Genomic DNA, 17441 nt, shown 5'->3' on the forward strand with positions numbered 1-17441 from the left:
AACTGCGATGAAACCTGATAAGCTTAAGCAGGCTGTTTGTCGCCGCTTCGTGCGAAAAGGGGCGAGAGTATGCAAATGACTATTATCACCGAATCGCGAAGTGCTCGGAAATTAGGGTGGATAACTTTATATACCGTTTGTATCGATCACGTACAAAGCCCCCCACTTCCTAGACGAAATTATTTTCTTTTTTTTTGTTGTTGTTTCCATAATTCGTTTGACCGACGGAAACAGGACACCCGCTAGGAATATTTTAACACGTAGCACTATATAGCAAATCATTCCAGAAATTCCTGATGAAGCCAGAAAACTACTTGGACCAATCTTAACCCAACGCCCATAAGAGGGAACACAGTCGACACCCACCACAAACGTGCACAAACACATAAAGACAAAAATAGTCATATATGGAGTGTTAATAAGAAAGCACGCGCAAGTGCATATATCGTATTTAATCACATACTGCATAGACAACGCAAACATCAAGCCGACCGCCATATGATACCACGCATATCGTGGACAGTTCCCGTTCAGGCTACACAACAAGAAAATGTCCCTTCATTGAACTTGAACGTTCAAAAAATACAATCCTAAATAAGCAATCAAATCACACATGCACCGCATCGGGTCGCTCAGCATTTCTTGGGTTCATTGCGTGGTCGTTGGCTTTGGACTTTGGTTCAGTTTGCATGGCATAAAGCTTCGCGCTTAGCCATCTTTCTTTAAGAAAGGGCCTTTCATTTCACGCTTGTTTTTTGCTTTACTTTGTTAGACAACTCAATCACTGTATTGAGATTGAATAAAGACAATGTTGGGGCCACAACAGTAGACAGCCAGTATTAACTAACACTAGTCAATGCTAACAAGTGCTGCTAATATGTAGGTAAATACGGTAGGCTGCACTGCCTTCGACGCAGGCGAAGCAATCCCGGAATCCGAGTCATATCTGCAGCTTCGCTATAATAATCCTGATCCCCGCCCCTCACTATCCGTCGTCTTTCCCGTGAACTCCGTCGGGACGTTGAACCTCACAGCGTAATTTTTTATAGAACCAGCCACTACTAATGACGGACTAACTTTGCGCAACAAACGAAAGAAAAAAGGAAAAAAAAGAAAAAAAGAAGCAACCCTTTGTTCACAGGATCGTGGCCATTTGCTCCACTTTTCTCTGTTGATCCTTCTGCGTGCTTGCCACTTGTTGGTGCATACGAAGAACAGTCGTCGCCACGCGCCGAGACAATTACTGACATATGCGTTCGTGTATGCACACGAGGCAGAAGAAGGAGTAAAGAAAAAGTAAAAAAAGTAAAGGAGACCGTGCTTCCATTCTCTCCGTTCCAGAAAACAAATTCATCAGGAGCAGGCGACTTTCGTTTCTGATGCGGGGCAGAGAAAGGGGGCCACGTTGCTTGAGCCACGGGCACACGCGTGTACTCTGCACTTTAGTCTGCGTGCAGCGGTCAGATTGGGCCGCGGCAAGCAGCCGACCATATGATGATGGGACCGTGGCGGGGTAGAGAGCAGTGGTGTGTGCGCGGTGCAGAGGACTGAACAGAGAGCAAAGGAGACGTCGCCTTGTGCGGATGAGCGGCATCTCTCGTCTGCTCGCGAGGAGCCACTAAATAAGGAGAGGGCAGGAGGGGGCCGAAGTAGCAACGACGAGTCGCATAACAAGCATGACGAAGGACGATGTAATAGAAATAGATCAGCTAAGGAGGACCGTATAGAGAGAAAGGGTGAACGCGGGTACACCGCGGGCATTTCGTCGAAGAACGCGGCCTCGCGAGAGAACAAACAGGCGGACATTTAAAACGACAGGTCGTAATTAAAAAGAGACAGATCGTAGGTTTGGGAGGACGACACGCAAGGAGTGTGGATGCGGAGACTTTATAGAGAGGGGAGAGGGTTCACTGCGAGGAATGGGAGGCGGTAGAGGGCAAGGAGGCGACGCGCGCGCGCAGGCGCGAGCGGCGGCGCGCCGTTCCGTTTCACCAAGTCCGCGACGAGGCGGTGTGGGCGAAAAGCGCTGAGGGGGCAAGCCCCTTCCCTCCGCCGTGGGTTCCTTCAGCGCGCGGAGCGCACCGGCGGCCACACAGAGACGCGTGAGCGGTGGCGGCGGCGGCGGTAGTCGGAGCGCGCGCTCTTCTCTCTTTTTCGCCGGGGCAACGCGCACGCCGCTGGCGGACCGCGCATACAACGTCAACACTGCACGCGAGGCCGGCAGCGTGCGCCCGGGCTTGTGACAGCCGCTGTGCCGAGGAACCACGGTTTTGCGGGTGTCCGCCGCTGGTGTCCGGCCCATGGAGATCGTCGTGACGGAGTCGTCAGATCGGCCGGAGCTGTGACCCTAGGCTCGCTTCTCGTTCATTATTTTACTTAAGTTTTCCCCCAACTTAATTTTCCTTGCCTGAACGTTTCGGGGGCAGGACACCGGAATCGTCGGCATACGTATTTTGTCTTCGTTTTCTTCTTAATTCTTTTTTTTTTTTACTTTTGTTTTCTCGGGGGTGGCGAACCTTGGTCGGCCGCTTTATCGTCAAGCGATACCAAAAGGTGTGTCATATCAAAAGGTGTGCCATCGGCGACCGGTCGTTACGGGGGTATACGCGGCGCGACAGCACCATCGTGCTTTGCTATATTCTTCCGACTGTTTGGCTGCTGATCTCTGGCCGAAAGTGTGCGTCGATAACTGAATAGCGCGGGCGCCAGGCTACACTGCGCGTTCCCTTTGTGGACGGTCGTGGTTGAACGGTGCGAGCATCTCTCTGTCAAGCGGGCAATCGTCGCTGTGTCGACGGAGCAGCAGTTCAGTGACACAAGGGAAACGGCAAGCAACGTCATGACGGGAGCGGCGGATGACCAGCGCTGTTTGGAGGCGTCTCCTACCGGACTCCACCACGGCGTCTCCAGAGACGGTGTTTCTTCGCGTCTTGTGACATGGTTGCTGGTGTCGGTGCTCTTTGTGCTGTGCGTATTGGCCGCCGAGAACCGCGTCGACGCGAGACATTTCACGGCGGACGAGCTGCTGCGGACCAAGTTTCCGATGAGGGTCTCGGACGACCTAGACCTTGATCCCTGCAAATCAGGTGGGCGCGCGCTTCCTTCTTATTTGAACTCTCTTCGTAGCCTTGCGTGGGTGCATCCCCCGTCACGCGTTAGTTGCGTGGGAGGCTGCATTTGTCGGGCCCGGAAACGGGCTTCTCTGTTATGCACGCGGTTTGCTGTTTAGTGCAGGATGCCTTTGTTTGGCTCGTCGGCGTGGAGAAAATACACACAGCGTGAACAGCTGGGAAGGCAAACGAAGAAAGCCGGAAAAACGAAGCGATTAAAAAAAATAAACAAACAAGCTTGTGCGTGCATTGATAGAGTCGCGATTAAGTACTGGACTATGCAGATCAGTCGCTACGTTATCAATGCGCACTACATGTGCCATGTGTACTGCGCAATGATTCGGTGCGGCCCGCTTACGTGTATGAGAGAGCTCAGCTTCCTGAAGAAAAGAAGGAACGGGCGAAACTTGCAAAGTAATGTATAATGAGGGTATAGTCATGCTGATGACGTACTACAGCGAAATAGAAATTTTGCCAGAATCTTAGACGCACGTGTCACCTATGGCATATTGGAAGCATGTATGCTATTTAGGCTCACGTTCTTTCCCTTTGTAGGTCGTTCTTTGTTTTCTCTCTCTCTCTCTCTCTCTTAATAATGAGCATATATATCGTCGTCATTGCTCCGCCCTTATGCACTACCCTGCAAGTGGTTCTGTTTTGACAATTATCTTTGGCAAGAAAGGAAGCTTTACGAACGTCTTCATACGGCGTTCTCTTGGAGCCGTTTAGTAAAGCAAGTCGTATTTCACGTTCTGTTTCTTCTTTGCGTCGATTTTTGCCTGAAAAGCGCGTAGAGGAAGCAAGCGCTCACGTGAGTGCTGTTTGGAGGCATCATCATTAGAGAGGCATTATCCTTCTTTTTGACGCATAACGATCGAAAGCCGTTCGAACGAGAGCATGGATCATCACAGCGCAAAAACAGGCTCGACGCGCTGTTTCGTGGTAGAGACATCGAGTATATCGGCGCGTACTTCGACACAAATTGCAACTTAACAAGTGTCTTGCTCTAGATAGCGCCACTGACTCCGAAGAGCGGTCGAGAAGAGCCAGTACAATGACATTATTCGAATCAAACGATATCGTACGCGATACGAAACTGGGATGATTAGTCAAGGCTGCTTTCCGGTTACCCCCCGCTGTACAGCCGGAAAGTACCATTATCATCCGATTTCTGTCTTGATATATGCACCGCGAACGTTCGTGCGTGTCCACCGCGATGTGCACCGCGAACGTTCATTTCTCTGATAACGTGTGTCAAGCCGAATTCGCAGTGCTCGCCAAATCCACGCATAATGTCATTCTTGGACTAGATTTCCTACAACAGTGCAGTGCCACTCTTGACTGCGCTACTGGCGAGCTCTTCCTCTCTCCTCTTGCCGACCAACCTGCTACCTGTTCGCGCACCCTCGCCGTCCTTGAAGATTCCGTCTTACCGGCACGTTCTTTGTCCAGCGTCCAAGTTACTGTTGATGGTGTCGACACCGAAGCATTTGATGCTATTGTGGAGCCCGTGCCTTCGGTCATTGCGAAGAAAGGTGTGCTTGTACCTCGTTGTATTATCTCTGTGGACTGTGGAACAAGTGCGTTGTGGGTGTCAAATTTATCAAACCAGTCTGTTGTGCTACCCAGCACCTCCACCAAAAACTATTACGATGGGGTGTGTTTATTTACGAATGAATAGATGAAAGGGACGAAGGGTTGCCGCGCCGACACCGAGTTGCTTGAAAGAGAGACGCACTTCGCTCTCCTCTTCCTTTGACTCCGTTGTCGCTTCAGCGTAACACTATATATATATATATATATATATATATGCGCCGTGGCCCGCTGTGCCGATTTCGTGTGCGGTGGCATATTATGTAAAAATAGGAGAATAAGTTATGTCATCCTAACGCAAAACTGGCGATTGTAGGAGATCTACTACTAACCTATCAATATGCTTTAAGTGGGTCTTGAACTCACCGTAACAATGTGGTGAGCGCAACTATATAATAGTGAGCACAAACACACTTTCAATAAAAAGCTTCAACGTCAGCGCCGTAAGAGTGACTACAATGTCATTAGTCACGACCAAATAAATTAACATGGTGGCTGATTTGGTTGGTCGATGATACATAATGCTAGGTTTACAGCTGCGCCTCTTTATCTTCTTTCTCCCGTAGCGGTACAGTAGTTGCGGTGCGTTCGGCTGCTGATCCGAACGGCGCGGGTTAGGTCCCGGCCGCGGCTGTCGCATTTTTGATGGAGGCGAAAATGCTAGAGGCCCATGTACTTAGAGGTGCACGTTAGAGAACTCCAGGCATGTCATATTTCCGGAGCCCTCCACTACGGCGTGCCTCATAATCGTGTCGTGGTTTTGGCTTGTAACACCCTAGAAATTATTATTTATTACTATCTTTATCTTCTATGGTCTTCTATGGCTGTTAACCTAAGGTGAGAAAATAACGTTGTTGGACGCAGCGGAACATGCGCAGCCACCAAAATCCATTAAGCACTGGCGTCAAGTTGAAACAAGTTTCCCATGGCAACACTGCTCCGTTCATATAGCTCGCATAGTCTGGATTTTTTTTTTTTTTCACCTTTTCGCGCCGAGGGCACCTGCCCAATAGTGACCTTGAAACATTCCGGAGGGTCCTGTTCGGTCCCGTGGCAGCTCGGGGTAGAAGGCGGCTCTGTGCCTCCAGAGCTGGCGTTCCGCTCCGAACTCACTCCCACCCACGCCCATTTAATTCGCGGTCCTGTAACCAGCACTTAGACGCGCGCTTGCAGCGCGTGTCCGACGGGAACTGCTTCCACTCTATCGCGTGCCGAAACACAAGCAGCAGACACAATGTGTTATTATGCAGCCGTGCACTATACTGGCTTGGAAACGAAGGAGACGTATGCCGCCCGTGGATACCATCTCATTCTGTATTCACCAGCGTTTGTTAACCTCGTGGTTGCTGTTGGTTCTCGCCTGCTTCGCTGAAACGAGGGTTCATTGGGTTCTGGTGGTTTGCGGTGCCAAACACGTGGTGTGATTATGAGGTGGGGACGCCGAGATAATTTTTATCACTTGTGGTTGCGTAACGTGCTTTTGAATCAAGATACACCAACTTTTTTTTCATCCGCAGCTAAATGGGGCCGCCGCGGCTGGGAGTCGCACCCGCTACACTTCCAGCGCACAGCCATAAGCCAGTGCACCGGTTTATGGCTTTGCGCTGGCAACTAGCGGGTTCGCTTTGTGCTGCCAATGTAACGTATATAATCCATGGGCTGTACACGTTACAACCTTTTCTCTTACAACATGGGTCGCTAAATAGCGATGTTTGTGTGTGTGTGTGTGCGTGCGTGCGTGCGTGTGTGCGTGTGTGTGTGTGTGTGTGTGTGTGTGTGTGTGTTGCACCAATGTCGGCGTTTCCCTCGCCACTTCGCTAACTTTCTCGTTGTCTGCTGCTTTCGTTCGCTCGATCCCTCATCTCCTCAGCGGCGCTCCACGTAACTACAGCAGCAGCTTCTTCCGGATAGCGCGCGCGCGCGCGCGACCTAATCCCTCGATCGGCCTTAGCGGCGCCGGATGGTGACGAGAAATCCTCGTTGTGCCGGCCCGGCGCGGACATGTTTTCGGCCAAGGCCTGCTGGGGGAAGAAGGGGGAAGGGGGAGGGCTTTCTCTCCTGTCAGCACGCACGACGACGCTCTCGCGCCGCTGTCTCGCCGCTTCGTATCGGGATGACGCGAAGAGCGGCGATAAGAGAGCGGAGGGAAAAGATAGACAGGATGTTCGCCTGTCCCGTAGTACGACAGCGTCGTAAGTGAGGAGAACGCTTGTTTCCGTTGGCAACGTTGTTTCATCTACACACATGCTGGGAGACCCGAGATCATCGAGACGCTGCTGGCGCGAGGAAATCCCGCGCGTCTTGCCGGCCGCGACGTGTGTGTATACGTCGACGGTGAAGTCCGCTTTACAGCGCGATTGGATTACCGGGCTTTAGACGAAAGCGAGCTTAACGATTAACGATACCGCTTTGTTTTTCGCGCTGTTTCTCGATTGTTCGTATACGTCCAGCAAGATTGCGGTTCTGTTTTTACAAGGTAAGAGAAAGGATCGTGATACTGTGGTGTGTGTGGTGACTTTTATTGTGGTTCCCAACGAACAGCTTTGTTTTCTTGCCATTGAATTTTTTTTTGTTTTTCAGAACGTCGTTATATGTGTCCAACGATTTGATTTCCTCTCGTGTAGTGAAGCCCTCTCGCTGTCTTTCTTTCATTTTTTGTAGGGGTGCGCGAATATTCCAGTTTCGAATTCGAATCGAATAGTTCCTAATCGAATAAATTCAATTCGACTTTCGAATAGCTAGTATTCGAAGTTTCGAATAATTCGACAGGACGAATATCTAAAACGCGACAAAGGCCAATGGTGCAACTTGGTTAGGGTAGGGTGGCTACAACTAACGCTAACGTCGCCGTTCGTTCAACTTTCACTGACATCCTGGTTCAAAAGCGAGCGCATGTTAATCTTAAAGGAGATTATGTCAATTCCGCACGTACAAAAAACACATATGGGAGAACTGTCAAGCCCTTCACAACATCGCTCCCGAAACGAAGGCACAGACTTCTTGCGTAGTTCGGTCGCATATGCCGCAAGCGCCGTAAAACGACCTGACTTTTGCCTGCGAAACTTTCGGTGATTGGCTTAGCATGTAAAAATTTGTTCACGTTGGGCAGTCGCCACTGCCGCACCACACCACTAGTTCAGAAACTCCCATCGTTCCGGCGCGCAGTTAAAACGCTGCGGTGAACGGGCGCCAGAAGACTTTTGGGCCCGGAGCCCCCATGGCGATGAAGCACAACATTGCCGTTGTCAGATGAGCCTTATTGCTCGACCATGGGGAAAGAAAACTAGCTACCGTGCCCCCCACTGTTAAGAGGTGAGCAGTACCGCTGCTGACTGGAATGGCGGCTCTTCTATCAACATGCCTGCGCGCCCATAAAAGCTGAAACAAAAGCCACTCCTGAACAATTGCGTAATGAAGCTCTCAGCACGCCGTAGCGTCCCTGATTTTTCCTTTGTCTTGCCGTAACTGGCGGTACGTATTTCGTGTAACTATGCTATTCGATATTCGATTCGATATTTTGGCCACTATTCGGCGCTATTCGATTGGAATTCGATTCGAGATTAAATTTCATTATTCGCACACCCCTAATTTTTTGTCATGCTTGACCAAATCAACCGTCACCCGTTTGTCAAAGTGGCGGCAATGCGTATAGTCGCGCTTCTACGAACTCGCGTTTTAACGCACTCACATACTAAATAAAGGGAGTGACTGTCTTTCGTCAGGAAGCCTTCTTACTTTTTTTAAATTCTTATTGACCTTATTCATGTACTGACACGGCATCGCGTCGCTGCTATCAGTGTTGTCGGCCACGAGACGACTCGGTGGCGATAAGAAATGAGTGAAAGAGGGGGATGCTACTTTTTTTAAGAACTAAGATACGATGCCTCAATATAGTTCTGTCATTCGCGGGGTGATGAAATGTTGCGTTTTGAGGATCGGGAGCGATTTCGTCTTTCCTGATGCCGGCGAGACTGGGAAAACCGCTACTCCTATGGGCACCGTGCATACGTTAGGAGCCGCCACAGTCGTGCGCTGCCTCCAGCGCCAAAGCGGCCACGGCAGCAGATTTGGCGGGATAAGGGAGCAGACGATGCAGGCGGCGGCAAGCCACTGCGCCGTGTTTTGGTGCTTCGCTTGAGGTGTTTTCTTTCCCGTTTGCTTCCGAAAAACGTCAAATTGTTAGCAGCTGTCAGAGAACGTAGCGTTGGCGCGTGTACTTCTTTTCGCCAGACCTCGTGTGTCCTCAGGCGAACACGGCAACATAAAATGCATGAGCGGGGGGAAGACAGCGGAGGTGACGAGCCCGTTGAGCGAAACTGCGCACGTGTAACGCGGGCCGTCTCGCTCACTAAACAATCACAGCTTATCACCTTCGGGCTAACGCGGCAGCGAACTCAGCGGCAGGTTGCAACTGGCGATACCAGCAATTGCACTGTCACGGCCGCTGCATGAAAAAACGCTTTCCATCGAACTGCCATGGCACTGCATTCGCTGCGCCGACTTAACCAGTGCAGCCGAGTTCGTCGTCGCGGATCATGTTTTGCTGCCATGGCACTGCAAAGCGTGCCAATTATTATTAAAGACGATAGTCTTTCTTGGGGAACCTAAACGCCTAAATTTTGGTCTGTCTGTCTGTCTGTCTTTCTGTTTGTCGGCACGTCCCTCGATTCAGCCACCCGGCCAAAGTTGAACCACTTGCTTACCGCCCACCCAACTTGAACTGGTATGGCTGTTCATACTAGTGAACGTTGTCGATCAAAAAGTAAATATTACGCATATCTGAGGCGTAACATCATTAGGTAACTATTAGGTGGTGTGTTCGTTTAATAGAAAATAAATAGATACGCAATTTTAAAGATCTTGATGGTATGCGTTTAACGTTGAGACAGTAATGCTGAAGCGATCAGCGGTCCAAGCCGAGCGAGCGCGAGCGCCAACAACAACCGTCTTCGTCTTCTTTCGCAGGCGTTCTTGTCTGCGCCCTACCATGTTACAAATCACTCCCCCGTGGAAAAGGAGCCATCCTGGCGACCTAAGGAACAGGTACAACTGGTGGGTCATAATGCGGCTTCAGTCGATCGACGTGAACAGTCTCGCGGCCGCGACGACGGCGGTCCATAGATGATTGAACAGGCTCAATCATATAGTTAATTGGGGATGCTTGACGTAGGACGTGGTAGGGGCCTTCGTACTTAGGCAGTAGCTTTGTGGAAAGGCCAGGAGCGGAGGAGGGAACGCGAAGCCACACCAACGTTCCAGGCGAATACGACTTAGGAGGCAGGTTTTCGTCGTGACGGTCCTTCTGGCCCTACTCGCCCTACTATGTTACAACCCTAGTTTCTTAAGGTGCGCTGAAAATGCGACTGCGCTGAAACTTGTCTTCCTCCGTGCCCTCTGCACAAGCTCATGTTGTGTTTCGGTTTCGGTTCAGTATTGCATTGTACGAATGACAGGGGGCGCCGCTCTGGCATTCCTGTTTTACCCAGGCGACGTGTAAGTGAGTTTGTGGAGAGTACTCGTTGAGTGCGGACGTTTCTTCTCCTTCGGCGCATCGCGCCAAACAGCCTGTTTGGGCTGGCCGGCGTCCCCACCGGTCGCGTTGGTCACCGCCGGTCTTCGCCTGCCGCTGCGCCGGGACTACCAGCCCGCAACACAGCACTCATGTTTCCCGACGTATTGCCAGATGGCATCCATATCTCACGCAGCGCCTCTTCTATCGTCTTTAGACGACATTTGCAGCGAAGCACGCAGATACACGGCCAATTTTACGTTTGGATTCAGAGAGCAATGTGATATAGATAGTTTCTTCCGAGGAGCTAACCTGAAGAAGGCCAGGGACCTCCTTGAAGCGGGGCGCGTTCACGGCGTCGTGGAAGAGGTGTTGCTCGGCAGATCAACAATCACGGGCAAATGCACCTCCCAGAAAATAAAATACCCCATCTATTCACAAAACTCACTTTTGTCGTCGAACGAGTGTGATCCACCGTTCACGCCGATTCCGTTCATATTCTCTAAATGGAAACCGGTAAAAACGCGTGCCCGGAGAATTCCAGTATGTGTGATCGCACAAAACAACGCAGCAATTATTCTGGAGTTCGGCAATCCTACGAACAGCGCAACCGACCCAAAACGAACTGCCCGCGAAAATGCCTCGCGCCGTCACAGCGGAAGCGTTGAGCGAGCAGGGGTGCAATCGCGGAGCGACGTTTTATGCTATATTATTCTTATCTCCACCACTAGCGGCTGACTGATCGCGTTGATAACGCGGACGGACCGTCGCTCTGGTCACTGGCCAAGCGCGAAAAGCATGAAAAGTGTAGTCATCGTAAAAGGCACAGTTCCTCGATTTCACCCCATTGCGAGTGCGTGAGAGCATCCCGCCAAATCTGCGCTTCTTGCCGCTAGGGACGCCTTCGCTCGGGCAGCGGAGTTACGTCTGCACAGAGCCTATAGCGTGATCGGTCCATAATATTAATTGTCGGGGTTTTACGTCCCGCAACCACGATACAATATGAAAGACGCCGTAGAGGGCTCCGGAAATTTGGGCCATCTGGTGTCCTTTAACGTGCTCTCAAATATAAGTACATGGGCCTCAAGCATTTCGCTTCCATTGAAATGCGGCCGCCACGGCCAGGATTCGATCCCGCGGCCTTCGGGTCAGCAGTCGAGCACCATATATCCACTAGACCACCGTGGCGGGTGCGAGTTTTGTCCAGGGCGTGCACGTTTAAAAGCTACATGTGTGCCGGGCACCGCGATCCCGGGGGAAATGAAACCTGGAACCCTGCGCTGTACGATACTGTCTCCCAATGCCTCTGTGTTCTTTTTTTTTCTTTTTTCTTCTTTGCGTTAGCAATAGGACTGTCAGCTCGGCAAAAAAATCGGTCCACGAAGTCGATCGGAAACCGGCAGTTTGTAGTAGCAGTGGTTTGCGTGTAATAGGGACGCTCACTTCTGCAACCCATAAGGAGCGCACGGTTCAGTGTCGTTGGAGGGAGGGGAAAGGGGAGTGAGAGAAGGCAGAGGAAAGGAGAGGCCACCTTCTCGGGAAATGAGTACCTGCAACATCGAGCGCCAGGTTGGGGTAGCTCTCCCTCTCCATTAGAAAAACCGATGGATTCCCGGCGGCACAAGGAATCGAACCCAGCACCTCCCTCATTAGAGGCCGACTCCGCGAATGGGGGCTGGATAGAAATGGCGGAGAAAGAGGGTATAGACAGCGGTGAGTGGCGCGGAGCCTGTAAGTAAATAACGGAACAAATCAATCAAATGTACCCCTGGTGGGATTGAACTCGAGTCCTCCTGGGCGAAAGCCCGATGTGCTTACCACCAGCCGACTTTTAAGAATATCCCGCGTACGCGCAAGCGCTTGGCGCGTTTTTAGCAGCTCTGGAAGTTTCAAGCGAGCGCGTTGAGACGCTTGGCTCGTTTTCACTACGCTAGACGGCTTGACACCGGTGTCATCTCGTCCATACGCCATCGAGGTGCGAGGCCTGCACCACCACTGGCGGCGCCTTCGATCGCTCTTGTCGTGTATACATCCGTAGCTCGACGCGTGACTCTGTCGTATAATGTAAATGCATTTCTCTCGCATTTTCTACAAGAACGACTTTTTTTTCTTTTTTTTCGTGATTTTTGTCAAACCCGATCAATCGGTTATCAATCCTGTCTGAGTAGCGCCAGTAAACACGGATACCTCAAACGCATACGTTCGCCGCTGCAATATCTGCGTGCTCCTATATATATATAGCATATATCTGAAGGCGATACCTAAATATGGCTGATGACAAACACGCCGTAATCTATGCGTGTTCGTTATGTATACCGGCGGATAGGGAAGCCAGGGTCATGACAACCGCTTTCCGCCACCTTTTGAGAATATGTGTATTGTATGCGCGTTATATGTAGTTGCGTGTCGTAGAAACGCGCGCATCTGTAAATGTGATTATGGCGTTTTACGGGCCAAAACCACGACATGGTTATGAGGCACACCGTAAGGGAGGGGGCTTAATTTTTAGCACCTAAGGTTCTTTAGCGTGGAACTTAAATTTAGGTACACGGGTGTTCTCGCATTTCGCCCCCATCGAAATGCGGCCGCCGTGGCAGGAAATCGAACCCGCGTCCTCGAGCTGACCAGCGCGACAACTCACCTGCTACGCTACCACGGCTGGTTACCGCGGTGAGGCCTCAATTCAAGCCTCTGATAGGAAAGAGCAAGGAACCGCACACGGGAGATTGAATCGCGTACAGCAGTAAGCGCAAAACTGCAGCGAGAGCACATAGACATTTGGAGAACCGATTGCTCCTGTATGGCCAGTCGTCCATAGGGCGTTCTTATTTTGTTTTTCTGTAAAATGCGCGAGCAGTGTGTCCATGTTCGAAGAAAACTACGGAGCTCCTCAACTCGTTCCGTCTTCTTCCACTCAATTCTGTTGACTCGGACTTGCGGGCGAGTTCAAGTTTGCCGTCTCAGGTGTGTTTGTTTGCGTGCTTGCTTTCTTACATTCCTTTTTTTTCCCCTCTCTGTTATCCTTTTTATCCTTTTTGCGAAGTCTGTAGCTTTTGAGCCGCCCGTGTGGTGTGATCATAGAAGCGCTGACATAGCCGCCGCTGATTTAGGCCCCACGATCACGATATAGACTGCCTGTCTGCGCTCCCTACACAGACCCCATAAGAAGGATTTCTTCGGCAACGCACAGACGAGCACAAAGAAAATAAGAAAAACGCGACCGGCCGCTGGACTACCAGTTGGATGCTTATTGTCAGTTTTCGCACATTTTATAGCATTACAGAGCCAATGCATTCCTCGATAATTATCCGTCCCCCTTTGTTTTTTCTAGTTATTTTTTTCAAACACTGATGGATCGTTGTTGCATAGGTTACTACTTTTTTTTTCTATGAGTAGTTGTAGCAATGGTGCACTGATGCATAACTGCCCATATCCGTCAATACCCGAGCTTCTAAAGTTTCGCGCGTCAGTTTTTCTTACTTTACTGCTAAGATCTCGATTTCGTGAAGTTGTACGATGCGATGGTAATGACGGTCATAGGCGTGCGCAGGGTTGTCCATATCGCAGCGTCCCCCCCCATTTGGCGAGTCCAAAAGACAGCATGCTTCCCAAATGATGAAAAAATGAAGCGAGCGATGAGGTGCTTCTCAAAAAGGCGAGAATTAAACAGTTCTTGGAATGCAAAATCAGGTACCTTGGGCCGCCATTATCGTCAAAAACCAGCATGGCCAAACCCTGCGTTTTAAATAATGACTGGACAGGCAGGACTGAGCAAAAGTGTGGGCAGAGTTTGCGCCCAGCCCCCCCCCCCCCCCCTAGCGCACTTCGCTCACCCAGCCCAGCTGACAGCAGAAGCGTCAGTGGAAGTGTTTCTCAAAACTGGTACAAAAAATAACAATAAATAAAGAAAATGAATACGAAGAGACGGCAAAAAATACAACTAACGAGATCGCCAAATGGAGGCGCGAACAAAGCAAGGTGGATTATAGGTGGAAAATGAAACGCGAGGAGGGGGGAGGGGACTCGGAAGGGGCCACGAACGGGGGATGCACCATACCTGACTGAAACGTGACACTGGAGCGTGCGCTTGGAAAGGGAACCAAAAAACGGAAGTCAAATACAGGAAACAAATGAAGAACATACTCGGATACGTAACGGCGTAGCGTTTGGTTTCGGAATACGCGGTGCGAGCTCGGAGTGGGATGGGTCAGGGAATAGCAGGGGGCAGAGGAAGCGAAGAGGCTAGGATCCACGGTAGGGAAAGGGGAGATGCGCGCGCAGAGGTTGAGAGAGAGGGCGGACGCTGAGCTCCACGCGAAGAACGTGAGAGACAGTTGTCAGTTTGCGTTCGCTGGCGCGCCGGCAAGGTGCGAAATTGGCGGGAAAAGGCTCTTGACGGGCCGCCCACCACCCGCGGGACGATTCTTTCTTTCTTTGTTCCTGCGGCGTCGCTTTCGTTGGTCTTCGGATCGCCCCCTTCATCTTCTGTGCTCCGTAGGTGTAAGGGAGGCCGATGTGGGAGGAAGAGGAAAATGAGGGGAGGACTTCGTTCTGGGCGCTCCACATAATCGCACCGCCGAAAGGGGTAATCGCCGCGCTGGAGGAAAGTAAACAACGTGCGCGACGAAATTTCGTGTCGGGGCCTCGGGCGCGAAAGGAAATCGAAGTAAGTGGGCGAGAGTGGGTAGGATGTGTAGGAAAAGCAGTTTCCGTACACTGTGGAGCCGTCTGAGCGTTGAAACAAAGTTAAAGAGAGCGGGAGAAGCGAAGTGAAAAAGAAAAAACCGACGCACGCTGCGAAACTTCGTTTCCCGGCTTCAAGAGGGGTACTTTGTTCTCAAAAGGATGTGCTCTCTCTCTCTCTCTCTCCAGCTTTGAAAAATTCTTCAAGTAAATTGAGAGCCCGCAATAACGAAATATGGAGGCAGGTGCCGGAAGAGAGGTCGCCGAGTAAACCTCTGTATTTCACCCACTCTCGCTACCTGTACTTTCAGGGGTGTGTGTGTGTGTGTGTGTGTGTGTGTGTGTGTGTGTGTGTGTGTGTGTGTGTGTGTGTGTGTGTGTGTGTGTGTGTGTGTGTGTGTGTGTGTGTGTGTGTTCCTTTTTGCTCGCGCTTCTTTGACTATAACCTTCGCACTCACTCCAAGTGCGAATCGGTCTTCCCGCACAATCTCGCTGGGTTTGCCTATCCGTGGTCCCCGTCGGTGCTGACAAAGTACTCGGAGCTATTGTGTGCTCTGCGAGTGCCGGCAGCTCTCGAGTTCTAATTTGAGCACGTCTCCGTCGCAAGTTGTCTGCGCCCACGCCTGCTTAGGCGCGTGCCAATGCCACGTGTGTCCGTCGAAGCTACGCAAAGGTGGTCCGTCGGAAGGACAGCGAGTGCGGTTTGCCTTGTTGCGAGGGCATGTGAGGGTTCTCATGGTTGTCGACGATATTTACATGAGTGTTGCTAAGATAGCGAGGACAGCCATTAATTTCGGTGCTCACGATGACACAAGTGCTGCGAGATCGCTTATCAGTACGAGAGTGAATATCTCGAACCGTCTCGTATGCATGAAAAGGGCACTACCGATAGTAATGAACGCACAACGTCGGGCTTACGCCGAGTATAGAGCGAGCCTGTAAAATCGATCGTCCCTGTGTTCACCAGTGAGCGCGCATGTTGCTCGTACTGTTACCTGCCGCAGCTGTTAAAGGGACACTAAAGAGCAAAACGATTTTTCTCGCATTCGTAAGCTACTCTTTCACGATACCAAAAACACCACGCTTGCTGCGAGAAGACGCTTAGTAAGCGAGAAATCGCGAAAAAAGAAAATGTGGGTGGCGACGCCACCTTGAAGTTTCTGCACCACTCGTAGGGACGGCACATATTTTGACGGCGCCTACTAGGGCCCACGTTGTTCCTTAACGGTAAAAAGTAAAGTACACTGTTCATATGAAAGGGCCATAGAGTTAAGATACCAAGTTTGAGAAAATTTTGTTGAGCCAATGGCGCCAAAATACGATAAGTACACTTTGAAATCCGTGACGCGTCACGCGTGGAGATTTTGGCGCGAAATTTAAAAATGAATCTTTGAACTTCATTTTCTCCTGTATTAATACACCTATGATGGTGAAATTAACGACATTATAGTTCTCAAAGTACAATTAATCAATCTAAACCGATTCATTGTTTCTCTTTAGTGTCCCTTTAAGCAGGTTAAGGAACGGTGGGCGTTCCTCGGCCGCTGAGTTAAAAGGAGGCGCGATCGATTGCGGGCTGCCGCATTACCGATTGGGCTGCAAATGCCAACGCTCCTGTGCAGGGTTTAATGGCCAGGTTCATGATGTGATCAAAGCTAAATCGTCCTTCTGTACGCTATGGTGTCTCTGTATCGTCAAACTTCCCGAAATGGAACAATTACACTTGCTGCTGGACGGAACGTCGCCTCTATATGTACCGACGTACATAAGAACGCCATAAGAACGGAAGTATTTGGACAAATGTTTCGCAGTCACTCCTCAAGTACCTGTCCATCGCTTCGTAACTTTTGGCGAAGACTTTGTGCGCGTCTACGGTTAATTCGCACTAATACATGTGAGCATTAATATCCCTTTGTGTGTGTGTGTGTGTGTGGTGTGTGTGCGTGTGTGTGTGTGTGTGTGTGTGTGTGTGTGTGTGTGTGTGTGTGTGTTGTGTGTGTGTGTGTGTGTGTGTGTGTGTGTGTGTGTGTCGACTTCACTGCGGGCAAGCTTCCCTTGAGAACGTGCGTTCTTTCTCGCGCGCCTGCACGAATTTCCTTCAGTCAGAACGCGAGCGTTCGTTGATCGTTCACAGCTGCAGCCGAGGAACCATTACGTTATTGCATCACACGGCGCCACGTTGTTGAGTGTGACTCTCAGTGACGAACGATGCCCGCACCGCGAACGTCGATTGATGGGCCTCTCAGAGAGAGGGCCTCTCGCTCGCGTGGTGACGCCCGGGTGTGACGAATTATGCACGAAGGTGTCTTTCCGAATACAGCTCTGACGCAAACGCGGAAGCAAACGAAACTTTAGGCGTTACCTGCCGCGAACAACGTCGAGTGATGTTAGAGCTGCGATAGGGACTGGCCAAACTGGGCCGGTGAATCGAAGGATGTTGTATATGGCTGGTGCGCCCTAAGGAAAGCTGGCTGACTTTTGTAGCGTCTTGAATTCACCTTCTCCGCGTTCTAATACGCATCGCACACGATCAAGATGCGGACAAC

General features: G+C 50.7%; 1 protein-coding gene across 1 annotated transcript in view; it reads left to right on the plus strand.

The window, feature by feature from the left end:
* Nucleotides 1-2017: 2017 nt before the first annotated feature.
* The window catches only part of LOC119389720 (bone morphogenetic protein 1), a 604284-nt gene continuing 588860 nt past the window's right edge, over nt 2018-17441 (plus strand). The window contains exon 1 of the mRNA XM_037657125.2: nt 2018-3086. Within this exon, the coding sequence (XP_037513053.1) occupies nt 2840-3086 (247 nt within the window). The 5' untranslated portion in view covers nt 2018-2839. The remainder of the gene's footprint in view (nt 3087-17441) is intronic.

This window comes from Rhipicephalus sanguineus, chromosome 1 (assembly GCF_013339695.2).
Source record: "Rhipicephalus sanguineus isolate Rsan-2018 chromosome 1, BIME_Rsan_1.4, whole genome shotgun sequence".
Classification (NCBI taxonomy): Eukaryota; Metazoa; Arthropoda; class Arachnida; order Ixodida; family Ixodidae; genus Rhipicephalus; species Rhipicephalus sanguineus.